Source organism: Scylla paramamosain, chromosome 33 (genome assembly GCF_035594125.1).
Source record: "Scylla paramamosain isolate STU-SP2022 chromosome 33, ASM3559412v1, whole genome shotgun sequence".
NCBI classification, from domain to species: Eukaryota; Metazoa; Arthropoda; class Malacostraca; order Decapoda; family Portunidae; genus Scylla; species Scylla paramamosain.
Window position 1 is genome coordinate 8,510,148 of NC_087183.1, and position 23,155 is coordinate 8,533,302.

General features: G+C 38.0%; 1 protein-coding gene across 1 annotated transcript; it reads left to right on the forward strand.

The window, feature by feature from the left end:
* The first annotated feature begins 7,864 nt into the window (after positions 1 to 7,864).
* On the forward strand, positions 7,865 to 22,763 carry LOC135089611 (DNA-directed RNA polymerase II subunit RPB2). The gene is made up of 20 exons (XM_063985434.1): positions 7,865 to 8,038; positions 10,091 to 10,317; positions 11,486 to 11,690; positions 11,865 to 11,992; positions 12,261 to 12,419; positions 13,435 to 13,599; positions 14,490 to 14,806; positions 15,292 to 15,478; positions 15,962 to 16,245; positions 16,610 to 16,721; positions 17,354 to 17,508; positions 17,884 to 18,106; positions 18,217 to 18,364; positions 18,817 to 18,974; positions 19,482 to 19,718; positions 19,867 to 20,004; positions 20,392 to 20,613; positions 20,727 to 20,887; positions 21,999 to 22,194; positions 22,380 to 22,763. The coding sequence occupies exons 1-20, from the start codon at positions 8,011 to 8,013 to the stop codon at positions 22,470 to 22,472; spliced, it is 3,543 nt and encodes a 1,180-aa protein (XP_063841504.1). The 5' UTR covers positions 7,865 to 8,010; the 3' UTR covers positions 22,473 to 22,763.
* The last annotated feature ends 392 nt before the right edge of the window (positions 22,764 to 23,155 follow it).

Here is a 23,155-nt window from a genome sequence, read left to right on the forward strand (position 1 = left end):
AACCAGTAAAATGCCTGGAAGGTGATTGACGAGCAAAGCTGTCAGTAATTCAACAATGGAAGCACCTCCACAATCAGGAACCCTTCCCAGATGCCAACAATTGTGCCTCCCACCCCTGTCCTCTTCACTACACAACCTTCCTCTTCATATTTATACTATAGTACCACAAAACAGACAAAGGGATTAGACAGCTAACAGGGCATTATTTTTCAGTTTAATCCTTCTGTATTTCCTAACTTCCATTAACCTGCTGTGGGGAACTTTGCTGAGTTTTTTTTTTCAGATCTAAATACACACACTCTACCCATCCATCCCTCTCCTGTGTTATATCAGTTACTCAGATAAAAGCTCATCAAATTGGTTACACATGATTGTTTTTGTTTAAAGCCATACTGTTTTTCTATTATTATATCATGTTTTTCTAGAAATTCTGTCCACTGCTTCTTTATCACTTTCACAGATCTTACATATTATGCTGGTCATTGATGCAGGTCTGTAGTTTAGTGGTTCTTCTTTCTCTCCACTTTTATAGAGTGGCACTATGTCTGCTCTCTTCCATTCTTTAGGCACTCTTCCAGTGCCAGGCATAGGTGTCTAAATGCCCTTCCTGTCTTGGGCCATGACTTTTTGAATTTTCAATCTGTAGAACATCACCTCTCCTCTTCTAAACCTCATCTTCCTTTCCTCACTGAAACTCAGGTGTCTGAGGCAACTGACAGTAGCCCTTTTTCTGTTCCCTCCTACTTTCTCTATCCTCATTTTTCATCCAAAGCTGGATGCTGTGTTTATGTGCGCAATGACTTAACCTGCTCTCGTGCCCACGCTCTTGAATCTTCTGAGTTTTCCACCATCTGGCTACGACTACAGAGTCACTCTCATACTAAATTTATCTGTGCTGTATACCTCTCACCTAACTCCTCTGATTATAAGAAATTCTTTGACTACTTGACTTCCAAAGTGGAGCACATTCTGACCCTCTTCCCTTTTGCAGAGATCTCCATTCTTGGAGACTTCAATGTTCACCACCAGCTTTGGCTTTCCTCTCCCTTCACTGACCATCCTGGTGAACTAGCCTAAAACTTTGCTATTCTCCATGACCTAGAGCAATTGGTGCAACACCCTACTCATATTCCTGACCGTCTTGGTGATACGCCCAACATTCTTGACCTTTTCCTGACCTCTAATCCTTCTGCTTATGCTGTCACCCTTTCTTCTCCGTTGGGCTCCTCCGATCACAATCTCATATCTTTATCTTGTCCTATCGCTCCAATCCCTCCTCAGGATCCCCCTAAGCGAAGGTGCCTCTGGCATTTTGCCTCTGCTAGTTGGGGGGACCTGAGGAGGTATTTTGCTGATTTTCCTTGGTATGACTACTGCTTCCATGTCAGTGACCCGTCTTTGTGTGCTGAGCGCATAACAGAGGTGATAGTGTCTGGCATGGAGGCGTACATTCCTCACTCTTTTTCTCGTCCTAAACCTTCTAAACCTTGGTTTAACACAGCTTGTTCTCGTGCTATACATGATAGAGAGGTGGCCCACAAAAGGTACTTAAGCCTTCCATCACCAGAATCTCATCCACTTTATATTTCTGCCCGGAACCATGCTAAGTCTGTTCTTCAACTAGCCAAAAACTCCTTCATTAACAGAAAATGTCAAAACCTTTCAAGATTTAACTCCCCTCGTGATTTCTGGCATCTAGCCAAAAATATCTCCAATAACTTTGCTTCTTCTTCTTTCCATCCTCTATTTCAACCAGATGGCACCACTGCTATCACATCTATTTCTAAAGCTGAACTCTTCACTCAAACCTTTGCTAAAAACTCTACCTTGCACGATTCTGGGCTTGTTCCTCCCTCTCCTCCACCCTCTGACTACTTCATGCCACGTATTAAAATTCTTCGCAATGATGTTTTCCATGCCCTCGCTGGCCTAAACCCTCGGAAGGCTTATGGACCTGATGGGGTCCCTCCTATTGTTCTCCGAAACTGTGCCTCCGTGCTTGCACCTTGCCTAGTCAAACTCTTTCAGCTCTGTCTGTCAACATCTACCTTTCCTTCTTGCTGGAAGTTTGCCTACATTCAACCTGTTCCTAAAAAGGGTAACCGTTCTAGTCCCTCAAACTACCATCCTATTGCTTTAATTTCCTGCCTATCTAAAGTTTTTGAATCTATCCTCAACAGGAAGATTCTTAAACATCTATCACTTCACAACCTTCTATCTGATCGCCAGTATGGGTTCCGTCAAGGCCGCTCTACTGGTGATCTTCTGGCTTTCCTTACTGAGTCTTGGTCATCCTCTTTTAGAGATTTTGGTGAAACTTTTGCTGTTGCCTTGGACATATCAAAAGCTTTTGATAGAGTCTGGCACAAAGCTTTGATTTCCAAACTACCCTCCTACGGTTTCTATCCTTCTCTCTGTAACTTCATCTCAAGTTTCCTTTCTGACCGTTCTATTGCTGCTGTGGTAGACGGTCACTATTCTTCTCTTAAATCTATTAACAGTGGTGTTCCTCAGGGTTCTGTCCTGTCACCCACTCTCTTCTTATTATTCATTAATGATCTTCTAAACCAAACTTCTTGTCCTATCCACTCCTATGCTGATGATACCACCCTGCACTTTTCCATGTCTTTTCATAGACGTCCAACCCTTCAGGAAGTAAACATATCATGCAGGGAAGCCACAGAACGCTTGACTTCTGATCTTTCTAAAATTTCTGATCGGGGCAGAGCAAACTTGGTATTGTTCAATGCCTCAAAAACTCAATTCCTCCATCTATCAACTCGACACAACCTTCCAGACAACTATCCCTTCTTCTTCAATGACACTCAACTGTCCCCCTCTTCTACACTGAACATCCTCAGTCTGTCCTTTACTTATAATCTGAACTGGAAACTTCACATCTCATCTCTAGCTAAAACAGCTTCTATGAAGTTAAGTGTTCTGAGACGTCTCCGCCAATTTTTCTCACCCCCCCCAGCTGCTAACTCTGTAGAAGGGCCTTATCCGTCCATGTATGGAGTATGCTTCACATGTCTGGGGAGGTTCCACTCATACTGCTCTTCTAGACAGGGTGGAATCAAAAGCTTTTCGCCTCATCAACTGCCTGCTTCTGTATTTCCACCTTCCTATGACTTGAATTCCTTCAAGAGGGAGGTTTCAAGACACTTATTCATCAATTTTTGACCATTGCTTTGACCCTTTTATGGGACTGGCATTTCAGTGGGCATTTTTTTTATTAGATATATATATATATATATATATATATTTCTTTTGTCTGTCTGTATGTCTGTGTCTGTCTGTCTGTCTGTCTGTGTCTGACAGTCTTTACAACCTTTGATAATAATAATAAAAATAATAATTATAATAATAATAACAGTAATAATAATAATATTAGTGATAACAATTGTAATCTTGATAATGTTTGACAGTAATAAAAAGAATTATTTGTAATTACAAGTTTTATTGATTACATACCATAATGTTTGACAGTAATAAAAAGAATTATTTGTAATTACTAGTTTTATTGATTACATACCATACTGAGAGAGAGAGAGAGAGAGAGAGAGAGAGAGAGAGAGAGAGAGAGAGAGAGAGAGAGAGAGAGAGAGAGAGAGAGAGAGAAATACAACAAATTTTAACACAACAAAAAAAATATATTACTTTTTTATTTATAAGTGTAAATAGAAATACATTAGTACTACTTCTACTACTACTACTTTCAGGACACACATATATACTAGAGAATAAGAAGAGATGAAGAAAATGGTGAAGAAATTGTGAAAAAACTGTGAAAAAATGGAAAAATGCTGAAAGAAATTAAGGGAAATTATGAAAAAATGGTGAAAAAAATAACGAACAGTGAAAAAATTAGAAAAAATGAAGAAAGTGAAGAAATAAAAAAAATGGTTGTTACTTGTAAGAGGTACATCCTCACAAATACTGCCACACCCTCCCAAACACTGCCACAGCCTCCCAAACATTGCTACATCTTCCCAAACATTGCTATACCTTCCCAAACACTGCTACACCCTCCCAAACACTGCCACACCCTCACAAACACTGCTACACCCCCTGAAACACTACCACAACCTCCCAAACACTGTCACACCCTCCCAAAGACCTCAAAACACCCAAATAGACCTTAAACTTTTGCTACGTTCCTTCTTGACCATCGACAGACAGACATACACAGCACTGCCAAGACGTCTGCATATGTTCTATTCCCAGGCCTACACCCGCTCACTCGGGGAGACGGCGCAGGTGAGGGCTGACAGCGCACTGCAAACAATCTTCCTCCCCATCTCTCCCTGCAAGATTAGGTTGGGTTAGGTTAAGTTAGGTAAAGGTTAGGTGAGGTTAGGTTAGGGATGATTTAACAGAGCAAAATAAAGAAAGAAAGATGAAGAAAAGGAAGGAAAAGAGAATTAAATGAAAGAATAAATTGATTAGGTGTTTTATTTACTTTTAATTAATGACTATAATGTTTTAAGAATATTTGAGTTAATTTAAAACAAGAAAACTGAAAATTAAAGAAAAAAATCTCTCTCTCTCTCTCTCTCTCTCTCTCTCTCTCTCTCTCTCTCTCTCTCTCTCTCTCTCTCTCTAAGGAAACAAAAATTTTATAAACACAACAACAACAACAACTACTACTACTACTATTACTACTACTGCTACTACTGCCTCACCCCACAGGTGAGGCAGGTAGACTGAGTTGATTTAATGTTTTTTTTTTTTTGTCTTTTTTTTTTATTGTTTGTTACGTGCTTATGTTTAATTTATATTTTATCACCATCTGTACACTAAAAGACAGAGCAATACACACACACACACACACACACACACACACACACACACACACACTCCATCACCATATGTGTAATGAAAGAAAGGGCAACACACACACACACACACACACACACACACACACCATCTGTACAACGAAAGACAAGGCAACACACACACACACACACACACACACACACTGCATAAGCATATGTACAACGAAAGACAAGGCAACACACACACACACACACACACACACTGCATAAGCACATGTACAACGAAAGACAAGGCAACACACACACACACACACACACACTGCATAAGCATCTGTACAACGAAAGACAAGGCAACACACACACACACACACACACACACACTGCATAAGCATCTGTACAACGAAAGACAACACACACACACACACACACACACACACACACACACACACTGCATAAGCATCTGTACAACGAAAGACAAGGCAACACACACACACACACACACTGCATAAGCATATGTACAACGAAAGACAAGGCAACACACACACACACACACTGCATCACCATCTGTACAACGAAAGATAAGGCAACACACACACTGCATCACCATCTGTACAACGAAAGATAAGGCAACACACACACACACACACACACACACACACACTGCATACCAATCTGTACAACGAAAGACAAAGCAACACACACTGCATCACCATCTGTACAACGAAAAATAAGGCCACACACACACACACCTTGAAATATCTTGAAAAAAACACTGAATATTTACACACACACACTGCATAAGCATATGTACAACGAAAGACAAGGCAACACACACACACACACACTGCATCACCATCTGTACAACGAAAGATAGGGCAACACACACACACACACACACACACACACACACTGCATAACAATCAGTACAACGAAAGACAAAGCAACACACACTGCATCACCATCTGTACAACGAAAAATAAGGCAACACACACACACACACACCTTGAAATACCTTTACAAAAAAAAAAAAAAAAATGAATATTTACTGGGAGGGACTGGAAGGGAGTTAGGGAAGGTACCACTCTGATAACGTCAAGGCTGGGGGGGCTTGTGACGTCACGGCTGGGGGTTGATGACGTCACAGCAGCCGTTATTTACGTACGTACGTATTTCATTTTGAAAATGACCCCTCTAAAAAACACAGCTAGACAGGAATGCTTTATAAATTCAGACTTGCCACACATTTTAACTAATGCCACAAATAACAACACATTTCAAAACGCAGTAGTATTAAAGATATTCAAAAAGAAGTATCTGGAAACTGTTGAAACCTTCACCCCATTTAAAATCGTTCAAATGTCCACCCATTCTGGCTTAAACATAACGGAAAACACTTTAAAAAATCTAAACTATTTTCTAAAATCATTTAAAGTGAGCTACAAGCACAAATAAAAAATCTACCGAAAAAAAAAAATCAACATTATTGGAAGTTGAACACGAATAAAAACAAGTGTACGGTGCACGCATTTCACTGAGCGGGACGGCAACACACTTAAAAAAACACCAAATATTTTTTAAAACCAATAAGAACCTAGTACAGGCTCAAGTCAAAAATTTAGTTTAGGGACCGTAAAAAAATACGCCGAAAACGGCCCTCTTATTTACACAAAAACAACGCCAAAATCACCACTTTTCACGCAACACACGCGCTCAAATAACTTAAAAAACAACGAAATATTTTTACAAACCATAAAATCTTAGCTACAAGCCGAAATAAAATACTTAGGAAATAAAAAAAAATAATATTGGAACCGGAGGGGGCTGGGGAGCCTTATCCAAGATGGCGGTGGAGGGGGGGAGCAGCGGAGGGGACGACCAACCCTTCTCACTAATTTAAACCCTCGCCAAACTTAAACTAAGTAATGGCAGGTATATCTAACGAACGGATATTAAAGCTTGGTCATGTGGCTCCGCTTTGCGACAGTATTGGTTAAAACACTTGCAGATAAGATAGATAATGGCTAATAAATAGAGACAACCCAGATTGTTTACATTTTCATTAAGTTAAATTTTACGGTTTTTTAGCAACGAGACGAGGCTGACACAGGGATATATTGTGCTGGAGGTTAGGTGAGATGCGTTGAAATGAGTTAAAACCGTGGATTGTTCAGTTATTCATTAAAAAGTTGCGTTAAGTTACCTAAATTTATTCTAACACTTCCTGACCTTACCTTCCCTGTGGTGGTGATGGTGATGGTGGTGGTGGTTGTGATCTACCTTCCACAGCCAAACTTCTCACAGCCAAACTTTTCTTTATTTTGCTTGTTTTCACCTACTGCTGCCTTCGGGTGTCCACTGCTAGAGCCCACGCCTTCCTCATTATCAACTAAAGAAGGTTTAACTCATGGATAAGCCTTGGCAGCCACTGTGTAGGCGTGGTTACACAAAAAAAAAAAAAAAAAAAAAAAAACACACACACAAAATCTGACAGGCTGGGAGTTGAAACAGACGTGTACTAACACCACCCATAAAACGACACACTGACTGGTTAATTTGTCAGGCAGCAGTCAGCATTGCCAGATTGTTTTGGCCATATCATCGTACTACACAGATTGAAATTATTGTACTGTAAAATTATCGTAAAAGAACAAGACCAGTAATCTCCTACATAGTAAATAAACAACTTAACGAAGTGTCCTGTAGTTTTTCTCCAATTAATAATGATATGTATTTAGGAAAGTGTTTTGTTTGTTAAGGGCATTGTTGTTATTTTTTTCATTACTCTCTCTCTCTCTCTCTCTCTCTCTCTCTCTCTCTCTCTCTCTCTCTCTCTCTCTCTCTCTCTCTCTCTCTCTCTATATATATATATATATATATATATATATATATATATATATATATATATATATATATATATACACTCGTAACCTAAATTCTGCTGTATTTGTAAAGTGGCAGTTTTGCATAATATTTGGAATAATTACATATGTGTTAATTTTACCAGAAATACAATAATTTCAACCTGTGTAGTACGATAATATGACCAAAACAATCTGGCAACGCTGCGCCGTCAGCCACTCATAGCCAGTGTTTGGATGAACGGCGTGGTGGGTGGTAGTGTATGGCAGGCCCCTTCCTCTGGAACGTTCGTAGTGGCTGACCACTGAAAACTGGGGTTTGGATATTGCACTGAACTTCTGGTCAGCAAGTGAAAACACAACACACCGGCAAGATGATGGCCTACGCTGATATAGACGAAGGTAAGAGGCTGGCCGGGTGGATGGCAAACACTCACCTCCCGCCACTCGGTGCACACTCGGCCTGCCATTGCTTGTCTGTGCTGCTCTTGAACACCTTTTTTTTTATTGTTTTAGTCTTCTTGCACCATGAAACCTTTCGCAAAGTAGTCTGTACTGTATTTTCAGTCATTAGCTAACGATAGAAACGTGATTAGGGACAGAGCTATGGAGAAGAGGGAAGAACAATGAAAAAAGACAGGTATCACAAAACGACAAAAAAGCTAGGAGAGAAAGAGTAAAAAATTAGTAGTATTCAAATTCACCTTATATTCTGTATTATTCCACTACAAATTCACTTCTACTTTCGTGAAGTATGTCATTGGCTAGAGCTCCTCGTGCTGAGTATCTTGAACCCCATGTGTGTGTTACAAATTAATAGCAACGTCAGCGATTTTTTATTTAATTATTTATTTATTTATTCATTTATTTATTTATTATTTTTTTATAGACGGGCGAGTGCGAATTTCGCACGTTCTAGATGGGATTTGGTTATATTAGATTAAATGAAATTAGATTAGGTTATATTGGATTTGGTTAGGTTAACTTTGTTCAGGTTAAGTATGGATTGGTTAACTTTGTGTTAGGTTGGCAATGTATCATTCGACGTATGAGTGACTGGTCTAAACTGGACTGCGCAGTGTTGATGATATTACTAATGGTATCTACAAGAATAGAACTATTTTTTTCTGGTAAGTTTTGATGTGTTTTGACTAATTTGGCATAAGTTTTTGTCATAAATTACTCTGTTCATATGATGGCAAAAGTGATTTGCTACAAAGGGATGGCAGATTATTTTAAAACACCAAAACTTACTAGAAAAAATTTGTTTTGTCAGCTATGTGTAGTTTGTAGGGAAAAAGGAAATTTACAAAAAAAAAAAAAGTGAATAAGGAAAAATCCAGGGAAAAAAGGCTGCCAGTTTTAATAAAAGATAAATAAATAGATAAAAACAATATAACCTGATGGGGTAAGGGACAGCGGCTCCCATTGGACCCCTGTCTGGTATTCTTTTACTCTTTCACTGGTCTCAACATGGTTTTTCTTACCCTTCTCATCTCATTCTCAGTAATTTGAGCCCCATATATACTCACTGCATATTACTTATAATGCTGACAGTAATTTTTAAAGATTTACCTGTTTTTTGGGGGGAAGTGCAAACCATTCTCTCTCTCTCTCTCTCTCTCTCTCTCTCTCTCTCTCTCTCTCTCTCTCTCTCTCTCTCTCTCTCTCTCTCTCTCTCTGGCAACTCATACAAGTGGCAGGCTGCACTGCAGCAGGTTATGTTTACGTCACATGGGAACACCAGCATCTCCAGATACATTAGAAACACATCCATTTAAGCAGTCTGAAATGTTACACCATTTTTTTTTTCCTTCTTTTTTTTCCTTCTTTTTTTTTCCATGCTAAAAATGCATTTCCTTTCATAAAAAAAAAAAATAAATAAATAAATAAATAAAAGTTGAGGGGGGTGTCAAGACACTTAGGGTCGTCGACAGAAAGGCTGTCCGACCTGGGGACATCTATGGTCCCCTCCCCAGATGGGGACTCCGAGGCTGGTGTAGGAGTCGCCATGATGATTTTAAAATTTTTGAGTGAATGGTGTGTGTGTTATTAGGTGCTTGTAGTTTTGTGTGGAGGAAGAGAGTTGTCTTTAGAGGGCAGGCTGTGACTGCCCCCTTGTGTTGTGAGACACAATGGGAAACGTTCAGTGAAGTCACGGCTGGGTTTAATGATAAGTTCACAGCACCCCCTGAACAGTGCTTTAGACCTCACTGGGAGTAATTATCTTTTCGGCAGGTGTCTACTGCCTCCTCCATATATATATATATATATATATATATATATATATATATATATATATATATAGATTACTAAAACTTAGGCAGGGAGACTACCTGCTTATAAAGAAACCTGAGGAATTACTGTATCTTTCTGGCCTGTTGATATGTGGAGACTTCCATGAATATGTCCAGTATCTTTGTAGTTGCCATAAACTCCAACTTTTTTTTCCAGATATAGCCTATGGTGATGAAGATGGGGATGAAATCTCTCCAGACATCTGGCAGGAAGCTTGCTGGCTGGTGATCTCCTCATACTTTGACGAAAAGGGTCTAGTAAGGCAGCAGCTGGACTCCTTTGATGAATTCATAACAATGACCATCCAGCGAATTGTTGAGGACTCGCAGGCCATTGATCTCCAAGCAGAGGCGCAGCATACGGGTGGTGAACTTGAAAATCCTGTGAGTACTAATTCATGCTAATGTTGTGTGGGTGCTAAATTATTACTAGTATTAATTGAGGTGGTCAGAATCCATGGAAAAACTACCAGATTTACTGGTTCACTTAATTTTATACAAAGGACTGGGTGTGATTGAAAAAAGAATTTCAACCTTATTTGTGTGTTATCAAACCAACTAATGAAATATGAAAAAAACATCGTTAGTCACCATCATCAAACAGAGAGCAAGAAGTATGGCAAAACAATCTAAATACTGCACACATTATCTCAGGATGTATGCACTGTATCTTGGGATGAATATCTCAGGATGTATGCACTGTATCTTGGAATGAATGCAATTTTTTTTCTCTCTATGCAGATTTTAATTATTCATTCACGTACAATTAACACAAATTTAGAAATCTTGGTAGATATGATATATACAACAATGTTTTGATACAAAATCTTAGCAGGACACTGATGAAGTTTGTCCATTTACATCGTCTCCCAAAAGTATTTTCTGAGTTACCTCTTTCTTATTTGGAAATACAACCCGTCACTTCACACTTTTACCCTTCTTTTGTGATATGGAAGTGCAATCAGCCACAACACATTGATATCTTACAGTTGCAGTAGAAGCATGAATCTCTTACTTCAAATCAATGAGGGTTATTTTAGTGTTTTAGAAGTCAGTGTGGCTGATATTAGCTGGTTCTTCTGTCTTGGCATGGTTTTTGCCATCAAAATATCCCTTTTCAACTTCATTCTTCTCAGGACTTGGGAGATAAAACATTAGTTCCTATGGAAACCAGTGGAAAAGTTTCACACTAAATATATAACAGGAGACTGGAAATGAATAGAAAAATAGTAAGAGCTCAGCTGCAAGTATTTTGTTCCATAAAGTGTGGACCACCAAATCACATGGATACTGTTGGCATAAATTCTTAGGATTAATGTTTTGTAGAATATGGTATAGTACATCAAGATCACAAGAGGGATTTTACAATTCGTACACCTCTCCAGAGAACTCTAAGAATGTATACCAAGTCCTACATTAAAGCAGCCACTGACCACTGGTTACTTAGCTGATTCCGACTGCCCCAGTTAGTAAATGTAAGTTGAATTAGGAGACAGTTGTTAGAAGAGCAATTTCTAAAATTATATTGAAATAAAACACTTTAATTTTGCAGCCTCGTCATCTGTTGAAGTTTGAGCAAATCTACCTGAGTAAACCCACCAATTGGGAAAAAGATGGTTATAACTACAACATGATGCCCAACGAGGCCCGGCTGAGGAACCTGACCTATTCTTCCCCATTGTATGTAGATATTGTCAAGACTGTCATCAAGGAAGGAGAGAAGCCTATTGAACACAAGGAAGAAAAAATTTACATTGGTCAGTACAAGTTGCTTCTATACTCATAAGCCTTATGGTTTAATGAGCATTGTTTATACTCCAATGTGACTACAAATGAAAACTTTTGTGTTTTCTTATAATCAGCCATTAAATATGGTACTGTACAGAGAATTTTAGTCTTTTCAAATAACCACAGTTTTGATCAAATATCAGGTAAAATTCCAATCATGCTGCGGTCTACCTATTGTCTGCTGAGTGGTCTGACTGACCGTGACCTGCATGAAGTGAACGAGTGTCCCCTTGATCCTGGTGGCTACTTTATCATCAACGGTTCAGAAAAGGTCTGTTCTTAAATGGTTGTAGTTGTGCTAAAATGATTTCTAAACAATGATTTATGATTGGTGCCACTATTTAATACAGGCATATCACATCTACCCTAGGTGCAGCAGTGGCATATTAGTTTACATTCTTCTAACATTCATAAAAAATATATATATATAGAGATTTTTGAGATTTTTCAGTCATTCTTTCCCATTTGAACCTGGAAACTTGGTGACTATTGTTGCAATATTTTTTTTGGTGTGAAAACTAACTACTTTCTTCTTATAGGTGCTTATTGCTCAAGAGAAAATGGCCACCAACACTGTGTATGTGTTCAGCATGAAGGATGGCAAATATGCTTACAAATGTGAAATTCGTTCCTGCATTGAACACTCAGCTCGACCTGTGTCAACCTTATGGATCAACATGATGGCAAGAGGAGGAAGTGTAAGTATTTATATATTTATGTTTAGCCCATGGTTCTGAAAGTATATGGAGTTGGAGGCAGGTTGCTAGGAGTGAGTAATTTCTATGTAAGTAGCAGGGCATGCATGGGAGTTGGTGATAGCATGAGTGAGTTCTTTACAGTCAGAGTAGATTTGTTTCAGAATTGTGTAATGTCACCATTGTTGTTCAGCTTATATAGTAGCAGGGCATGCATGGGAGTTGGTGATAGCATGAGTGAGTTCTTTACAGTCAGAGTAGATTTGTTTCAGAATTGTGTAATGTCACCATTGTTGTTCAGCTTATATATGAATGGTGTAGTAAAGGAGGGTTTTAGTAAATATGAGGGTTTTAGGCAGAGGCCTGAGTTTGATCAATGAGGAAGAAAGGGTATGGGATCTGATTCAGCTACCTTTTGTTGATGTTACAGCTCTGGTGGCTGGCTCAGAGAAGCTGAAAAGATTGGTAGAGGATTTTGTATGTGTTTGTAGGAAAAGGAAGCTGAAACTGAATGTTGGTAAAAGTAACAATTAAATACTAAAGAGAGATATGTGGTGGAAGGATGGATGTAAGATTCGATGGATAACTGCTGGAATGGGTGGATTGTTTCAAGTAGTTGGGATCAACAGTTACAGTGGACAGAAGATTTGAGACAGAGATGAAGTTCAGGGTAAATGGAAGCTGGAAAAGTACTTGGTGGACTGAGAAAGATCCTTAAATATAGGACACCAGGTATGAGTGTAAAGAGAGGGTTATATGAGGGAATAGTGGTACCCACTATGTTGTATGATGCTGAAACATGGGACATAGGATTAGTGGAAAGGAAATATTCAGGTGTATTGGAAACAAGGTGTTTGAGGAATATGTATGAAGTGACCTGGAGGGATAGAATAAGAAATATGGAGGTAAGACAAACTGGGATTTTGAGAGAGTTGGCTCGATGTGTTAAGATGGTCTGGGCATGTGAAGAAATAATGCATAATAATAGTGATGATACTAAAAACTTGGTGTTTTTCAGAGTGCCAAGAAGTCTGCCATTGGCCAGCGAATCATTGGTGTCCTGCCTTATGTGAAGCAAGAAATCCCAGTGATGATTGTGTTCCGTGCCCTGGGATTTGTGGCTGACAGAGATATTCTGGAACACATTATATATGACTTTGATGACCCTGAAATGATGGAAATGGTATATTGTTTTATAATTCTGTTATCTAAAATAACATAGACTTACTATGAAAAGGTTTTCAAAACTCTTTTTTCCTATATTTTATTTACTTCTTTTAAATGCTTATCCTTTCCTCAAACATTCCAATAACCACATATATATTGTTTTATCATATCTTGCCTTAATTGATGTACTGTCCTAAAAATAAGAGTGTGTGTATGTGTGTGCGTGCGTGCTTGCGTGCGTATAATTGCTTTGGCCCAGCTACCATTCTTCTTAGGAAACATTAGCTTATTATATAAGCAGATAGGAAATACTATGAAAGTCAGTCACTTTCTTCTGACTATAAGCTTGTCCAAATGCACAACAAAATCTTGAAGTTCCCTAGATTATAGGAAATAGAAAAACAGAGTTAGGCAGAGATTTTCAGTTTACTTGTGCCTGGTTAAATAAAAGAATATGAAGATAAAGGGGCATCAAATGCTGGCTGAAATTTCACTTTTGAATGAACATAATTTGATGGTAGTCAGTTCCCCTTCATTGAAAGAGGGAAGGAGGAATATTACTGCTGTATTCTGCTCTTGCCGTATAAAGGCTTCCGAAAAGATGCAGCAAGTGAATGGGGAACCCCTCTCCTCTGTATTACTTCTATAAGATGAAGCATGTTACCTTATCTTAGCTCTCCTCCAGTCAAGGGAGTGGATCTCTGTCTAGTATATATATATATATATATATATATATATATATATATATATATATATATATATATATATATATATATATATATATATATATATATATATATATATATATATATATATATATATTGTTATCTGCCATGTCAGTTTCATATTTATGATTGCATAACAAAACCAAACAGATGCAAAAAAATAAATTCTTGTATTTTTCAGGTAAAGCCATCACTTGATGAAGCTTTTGTGATCCAGGAGCAAAATGTTGCCCTGAATTTCATAGGAGGGAGAGGAGCCCGGCCTGGTGTGACCAAAGAAAAGCGCATCAAATATGCCAGGGAGATTTTGCAGAAAGAAATGTTGCCTCATGTTGGTGTTTCTGACTTCTGTGAAACCAAAAAAGCATACTTCTTGGGCTACATGGTTCACAGACTCCTACTGGCAGCACTGGGTCGGCGGGAGCTGGATGACCGTGATCACTATGGCAACAAAAGGCTGGATCTTGCAGGGCCTCTTATGGCATTGCTCTTCAGAGGGTCAGTAGAATGGTCTATGTGCTGATATTATAGACACATGTATGGTGAAAGGAAGATGAATATAGTTTTAAATTGAAGGATAAATTGCTAGTGGAATTAGACTCCAGAGTATTAAGGGTCATCAAAGTAGACAAGCTTATTTTGCCAAGACCCTTTAACATGACTTTACTTTTGCTACTGTAGCCACTATGTCTCATCACAAAATCTCATTATTGCTTGATCTCATGTAGATTAACCACTTCACTCTGGATGCTTAAAAAATGCACATTGCTCATACACGCTGTAGGCTTGTGAGTGGTAACTTATCTAATTTCTAGTACTATAATTTCTCTCTCCCCCCCCTCTCTCTCTCTCTCTCTCTCTCTCTCTCTCTCTCTCTCTCTCTCTCTCTCTCTCTCTCTCTCTCTCTCTCTCTCTCTCTCTCTGTTGATGATGATGATCATGATGATATGTATACTAATACTTATATATTTATGAATTTTCAGATTATTTAAAAATCTAATGAAAGAGGTGCGGATGCATGCACAAAAGCTGCTAGACAAAGGTCAAGAATATGGCCTTGATGCTGCAGTGAAACCAAAGCTAATCACTGATGGTCTGAAGTACTCATTGGCCACTGGAAACTGGGGAGACCAGAAGAAGGCCCATCAGGCCAGGGCTGGTGTGTCTCAGGTCAGTATTTTGTTAGAACTTGATAGTTTTCTTAGGAACAGTCATAAAATTTTGATTAGATTATTTATTTTATGTACTTATAGAGCTCATATATTTTTAACATGGTAGAACAAGGAGATAATTTTGCTGTATTCCAAAGATCAGACAGGACTTGTATGTCACTCAAGGTAAGGAAAGTAGGGAGCAACTTTAGGATAACTTTAGGATTTGAACTGAGATATCGTGCCTTGTGCAACTTGAGTATCCTTCTTACTCAACTTAATGTTTTTATAATCTCATAGAGTGAAATTTAGGGAAAACATTAACTGTTCTATGGTATTAAAATATGTTGGGATTCTCTCTCTCTCTCTCTCTCTCTCTCTCTCTCTCTCTCTCTCTCTCTCTCTCTCTCTCTCTCTCTCTCTCTCTCTCTCTCTCTCTCTCTCTCTCTCTCTCTCTCTCTCTTCCCTATAGAGCAAACGTTTCACTAAACATTATCCCTAGGTGTTGAACCGCTTGACATTTGCTTCTACACTGTCTCACCTGCGTCGTGTCAACTCCCCAATTGGTCGAGATGGCAAATTGGCAAAGCCTCGTCAGTTGCACAACTCTCTGTGGGGAATGATTTGTCCTGCTGAAACTCCTGAAGGAGCTGCTGTCGGCCTGGTGAAGAACCTGGCCCTCATGTCCTACATCTCTGTAGGATCTCAGCCTGCCCCCATTCTGGAGTTCTTGGAGGAGTGGTCCATGGAAAACTTAGAGGAAATTGCTCCATCTTCCATAGAGGAGTAAGTTGAATTCTAGTGATCATAATTTTGATATTATTGTTAATGATGTCAGCAATAATTAGTGACTGACCAATCAAGTACTAATCAATTTCTTCTCTCTACATCATTGCTGCCTTGTGTGAGCCAGATTCAAATCTGTTTTCTGACATGAATTTAGAATCCTAGTTTAAACCAGACCCAACCTGTATTTTAGCTGAGCTTGCTTCGTGCTTCATTGTAAATTTGTCTCAAAATAAGTGTTACATATTTGCATCTTATCCATTATTACAGATTCAAACAGTATGGATGAAATATTGCATCTCATTGTACAGCATATACTTATGTTATAAATTTTTTGCTTATTACCAAATCCATCTCTGTTCAGTGCCACAAAAATCTTCGTGAATGGATGTTGGGTTGGCATCCATCGTGATGCAGAGCAGCTCATGATGACGCTGAGAAAGCTAAGGCGACAGATGGATATCATTGTATCAGAGGTGAGTGTATGGCCAGTGAATAGAGCTATATGATTTTAATTCAAGAAAACTGTTAATGTTACAGTTTGATTTTGTTCTTGAAGGAGGAAATTTCTTGTGCATTTATAACTCTGGTGTACTTTTGGTTATTTGATATTTTTTAGTTGGCAATGACCAAAAAAAAAATAATAGTGAAAAGTTCATTTTCTTGGATGATAAAAGTAAGAAAAGATAAAGCATTGGTTTGTTCAGTGATAGTAATATAACCCATGAAGTGTAAGTGGGATGTGTTATTATGATACAAAGCATTACATTGATGAACACTGGGAAAATGCTAGCAACAAGCTTACTGTTTTAGAAGAATTAGCCTAAACCATCCTCACCTTTAAAGAGGAGCCTGTATGAAATGCAGTGCAGTGTTACCAATAGCTTCGTATAGGGCTGAAACATGGAACATGGGAACAGGAGTGAAGAGGAGACTGAATCATCATTTCATCTAATGTTCTTATATTCCTTATGACACTGGACAGCTTATGACTCTCATAAGCATGTGTTTGGTGAAAAGATTTCTTCCCACAGGTGTCTTCTGATGGAGGGTAGGTTTAATTTTTTACCTCCCCCTAAGGAGGCCACTAACCAAGGTTAATCCACAGGTGTGTATGGTGCGAGACATCAGAGACAGGGAGATTCGTATCTACACAGATGCTGGACGAATCTGTCGCCCTCTGTTGGTTGTAGAGAATGGAAAGCTGCTGCTCAAGAAAAGACACATAGATTTACTCAAGGAGAGAGAATACAACAATTTCAGGTATAGTACCTGTAAAGAATATGATTATAAATTTCTCTTCTACTAAATATTTATAATCATTGTGTCATTATCATTATTTGTTAGTTCTGCTTCCTTGTGGATTTGCAGGATTTAAAATTGCTTAGTCTGACATGTGCAAGGCTACAAAACAGATCATTGATAAAAAGTTATATATAAGGATTTGGAGAAATAAAAAGGTTGTGCAGTTCTGTCTTACTATATCTATTTACCTCCAACACTTCACTCTCTCTCTCTCCTTTATTTTTTCCCTTCCGTTACAAGAAAGAGCTATTAAAATAGAGAAGATGTTGTGTATGTTATTTATTTACTTTCTGTGTTTATTTCATTTGCTTTCACTGGACAATTTAATTTCAGTTGGCAAGATCTGGTGGCAAGTGGTGTGGTTGAATACATTGATTGTTCAGAAGAAGAAACTATCATGATTGCCATGTCACTTGAAGATCTGGGATCTGAGGAAGAGAAGACTTACTGTAACACTTACACTCACTGTGAGATCCATCCAGCCATGGTGCTGGGGGTGTGTGCCTCCATCATCCCCTTCCCTGATCACAACCAGTCACCCCGTAATACTTATCAGGTATAGGTCATTGTCCTTCTCACAAAAGACTAATAATAATGCATTATACTTGCAACCTGATTTAGACTTCCAATTGGAATTTACTTTATTTAATTTTGCCTCCTTTACAGAGTGCTATGGGTAAACAAGCTATGGGTGTGTACATAACCAACTTCCATGTCAGGATGGATACCCTTGCCCATGTGCTCTTCTATCCACAGAAGCCACTTGTTACTACCAGATCAATGGAATACCTTCGTTTCAGAGAGCTACCAGCAGGTAGTGTCATGTGTCTGAGGTGGAAGCAACTTAAACTATGTAAAATATTCATGGATATTATTTATTTTTTGTAGTGATGGCTGAAATGTAGTAAGTATGCTCTGCTCTCTTCCACTTGAGTGGTCTCACAGAATGTGTCCAAACACATGAATTACTTTTACTGGTAATTATAACTCGGATTATTTGATGAGAGAAGGTTAGATTTAACAATGTACCATTATACATAAAGAAAGCAAGTCCACCAGAGTCCCAGTATTCATGACCACTTGGTTGAATGACCTATGTTAAATATGTACATAGATATAAAACAATAATTGGAGGTATGTTTATTATAATTTTGAATATATTGACACATTCCATTCTGCCAGTCAGGTGCAAAGGGCAAAGGCTATTTGGTGCATTTTGGCCTTAATAAAGGTTTTACATGTACTTAATGAATTTCACAACTTTAGGAATCAACTCTATTGTTGGCATTGCTTGCTATACTGGCTACAACCAAGAAGATTCTGTTATCATGAACCTTTCTGCTGTGGAGAGAGGATTCTTCAGGTCCTGCTTCTATCGCTCCTACAAAGATGCTGAGACAAGGCGCTCAGGAATGCAGGAGGAGGTTTGCATATCCATCCTATATTCACTTTATTTTATTCTCTCTCTCTCTCTCTCTCTCTCTCTCTCTCTCTCTCTCTCTCTCTCTCTCTCTCTCTCTCTCTCTCTCTCTCTCTCTCTCTCTCTCTCTCTCTCTCTCTCTCTCTCTCTCTCTCTCTCCTTTTCTTTTCTTTTCTTTTCTTTTCTTTAATATGATTAAGTTACTATACACTGAGTATGTCCCAGTTCCATGTGAATTCCTATAGGTCACTGAAGAAATTAAAGTAGGATAGGAAACCCCATCTTACCTCCCCATAGCCAAGATAGATGTTCTTCCTTGAATGTCATCTACCATGTTTGTGTGAATCATTAAAAGAAAAGTAACCAAAAATTATTCCTCATTTTAAAAATTTATATTTTCCTTGTTATATTTTTTTACTTTAAAATTATATTTAAAGGTAGTTTTATCATCTAGTATTTTTCATAAGTTATATCATGATCCTGTGCTAATTAGATCTACATTTCTCAACAGCTATTTGAGAAACCAACAAGAGACACCTGTCAAGGCATGCGTCATGCTATTTATGACAAACTAGATGAGGATGGTATCATTTCTCCTGGCATGCGTGTGTCTGGGGATGATGTAATCATTGGCAAGACCATCACACTGCCAGAAAGTGAAGATGAGCTTGAGGGACAGTCAAGACGATTCAGCAAGAGAGATGCGAGTGTCTTCCTGAGAGGATCAGAAACTGGTATTGTAGACCAAGTAAGTGTGTGTGTGTGTGTGTGTGTGTGTGTGAAACCCACGTTACAAAAAAAAAAATGTGATTGCTAACAATAACAGTAAATTTTGATGTTTTGTTGTGATAAAATAAATTACACCAGTAATTTCAACATAACTAATTTTCTTTCAGGTCATGTTGACAGTTAACATGGATGGAGATCGCTTCACCAAAATCCGAGTAAGATCAGTTCGAATACCACAGATTGGTGACAAATTTGCTTCTCGTCACGGCCAGAAGGGTACATGTGGCATTCAGTACAGGGTTGAGGTAAGTTCTCTCTGTATTTTTAACATCCTTTTTTACTCTAAGAATGCCCTTTAACACTTAGATTTTGGGCATATTAGGCACTCTACACATCTACGCACTTGTTCTTTTGTGCATTTTCCAAAAATCATTGTACAGTTATTTGACATCCATTCTGACCCTTTGAGTTCATAGATGTCTGGGTATTACACCAGAGCCAACTAACAATATTTTAACAGATTTGTAAAAACTATTCATCATGAGCTGGAATTCAAACCAAGGCTGGAAAGTAATTGTGTGTATGCACGTAATTTGTAGTTTCTGGAATGCAAAAACAGAGCATGTCATCTGATTAGTTACTATAAAAAATTCATTATAGCTTCCCTTCAATAACTAATTTTTTTTTTTCAGGATATGCCTTTCACAGTTGAAGGAATTACTCCAGACATCATCATTAACCCTCACGCCATTCCATCTCGTATGACAATTGGTCACTTGATTGAGGCATTGCAAGGGAAACTTGGTGCCAACAAGGGCGAGATTGGTGATGCTACACCATTCAACGATGCTGTCAATGTGTCAAAGATCTCAAATCTGTTGCAAGAGTATGGCTATCACTTGAGAGGAAATGAGGTAATTAAAAATGTGTGTGATTGCCATATATTATGATTTTTAGTAATATATGATAGCATCGGTGAATATTCTTTATGAGACAGTACTTTTATTAGATAAATGTGTGTTTTCAGATCATGTATTGTGGGCACACAGGACGGAAAATGAATGCCCAGATTTTCTTAACTCCAACATATTACCAGCGTCTGAAGCATATGGTGGATGACAAGATTCATTCCCGAGCTCGAGGTCCAGTGCAAATTCTTGTCAGGCAACCCATGGAAGGTCGTGCTAGGTATACTAAAGATCTTTGTACAAGTTTCATTCCTCGTACTAAATTTGCACTTTTGAAAGATATTGAGTGGAGATGACTGAGATGTAGATAGAAATCATACATTTACTGCAGTTGATGGCTTATTAAATGTGCTCTCTCTCTCTCTCTCTCTCTCTCTCTCTCTCTCTCTCTCTCTCTCTCTCTCTCTCTCTCTCTCTCTCTCTCTCTCTCTCTCTCTCTCTCTCTCTGTCAAATACCACTTAATTTTCCTTCTATTTTTTTCTCCTCATTTCTTCCAAAAATTATGTAATATTTCTTTTGTTGTTTCATTGTTACTGTTGTCAAAAAGGAGTTCACCAATAATCTAAACTGGCCTTTGTAATTTATCCATTTGTCTTCTCTGGACTTCATCTCTTCCCTTATCTTTGTTATCAGTCTATTCCCTTTCTTTTGTCTTGAACCAAGCTACTGCAGGTAAACAAAACTTTTATGCTGAGTGTTACATGATCCATAGCTCATTCTTTTGTAGCAGCTGGGGTGAGATTGAGGCTTCCTCACTTTTAGTCATGTTCCCCAACACATCACACAACACATTACATAGCACTTGCATGCAAGCTTTGCTTACCTGTAGCAGCTTGGTTCAAGAGAGAGGGAATAGAATGATCACAAGGATAAGTGAAGAAATTGAAGACTAAAGGAAGCAAGCGGATTAATTACAAAAACCCTATATAGAAAAATTAGGATTGGATGATTGGCGAGCTGCTTCTTAACAACAGTAACACTGAACCAATAAAAGAAATACTATATTGACTTTAGAAGAAAAGAGAGGGAGGTATAAGGAAAATTTAAGTGATATTTGAGAGAAACAAGAGAGCTGTTGAGACTGCAAAAAAGAACCCTCACATCAGGTGAGTGTTATTGCAAAGGCTAAACCTATCACACCTTCAACCAAAATCATAACCAGACCAACAGTCTAATTTATGTTGCATCTAATAAGCTTCTGTGTCTTTTAAAGCCATCAGATACAGTGTGTTATAATGTTAATGTGCATCAGGATGAGGAGTCCCAAAAGAGAAAAAAAAGTGTTTTACTGGTAAATAATACACTTAAATCATACTTTCCTCTATTCAAGGGAGGGTGGTCTGCGGTTTGGAGAGATGGAACGAGACTGCCAGATAGCTCACGGTGCAGCACAGTTCCTGCGAGAGCGTCTGTTTGAAGTCAGTGATCCATACTCAGTGCACGTCTGCAACTTGTGTGGCTTGATGTGTATTGCAAACCTGAGAAACAACACCTTTGAATGCAAAGGTTGCCGAAATAAGACTCAGGTAAGTTAACATTGTATAGAAATCTTCATTTTATTTATATTATGCTAAAGAGGAGTGATTGAAGTAAGTTAACATTGTATAGAAATCTTCATTTTATTTATATTATGCTAAAGAGGAGTGATTGAGTGCTTAGATTTAAATAACTTAAATTTTTAATTTTAATTTTTCTCAAAATTTCTTAACAGATCTCACAGGTGCGTCTCCCTTATGCATGCAAGTTGCTATTCCAAGAACTGATGTCAATGAACATAGCTCCAAGACTGATGGTGACAAAGTGATTCAATCTCAGTGCACATGGTAACATTTATCTTTAAAGGTCAAATCCACAATTTTTTCTTTATAGACATTTTGGGTAAGTTTAATAAGTGACTGTTTTGATAGTCACTTTAGTTTTTTACACAATTTACTTAAGACACCAATTACATAAGACAATTTAGGCTAATTATATCAAACATTAAAAAAATGGTCTTCAGTTTCTTAGTGGCATGATTCATACTAAAGGTGTATTTTCATAGACAATAAGGTAACAAATTATGTATATCATCAAGAGAATAAATATATTTTTAATATTCAAAGTTTTTTTTTTTTCATGATTTCCCATCATATTTTCACATATGTCAGTTTACCAAATTTTATTAAGCCAGAATTAAATTTGAGAAAATAGATGAATGCTAGAATCCAAATAAACACCCAATTTTCCCTTAATGTTTACAGTTTACTCTGAGTCCATGCTGTTCTTGCTGCACATGTACCAACAGTTATATTTCAAACAACAAAGCTTAAATTTTGATGTATTTTTGATGGCTTGAAAGAAAGAGATATAATTGCCTGTGATGGCTGCTCTCCCAGAAATTAGTATTGATGCCTTCCATCATTTAAGTATGATTTTTACTATATTTCTTTTTATTGATTCCATTCAAAGCTGATGCTGGACTTGGGATATGCATACCTTTGCCTGTTA

Coding starts and splice junctions, on each gene's coding strand:
- LOC135089611 (XM_063985434.1), top strand. CDS start 8,011: ATGATGGCCTACGCTGATATAGACGAAG. Junction 16,246..16,609: donor GCTCCATCTTCCATAGAGGA/GTAAGTTGAATT, acceptor ATCTCTGTTCAG/TGCCACAAAAATCTTCGTGA. Junction 18,107..18,216: donor CACCCCGTAATACTTATCAG/GTATAGGTCATT, acceptor CCTCCTTTACAG/AGTGCTATGGGTAAACAAGC.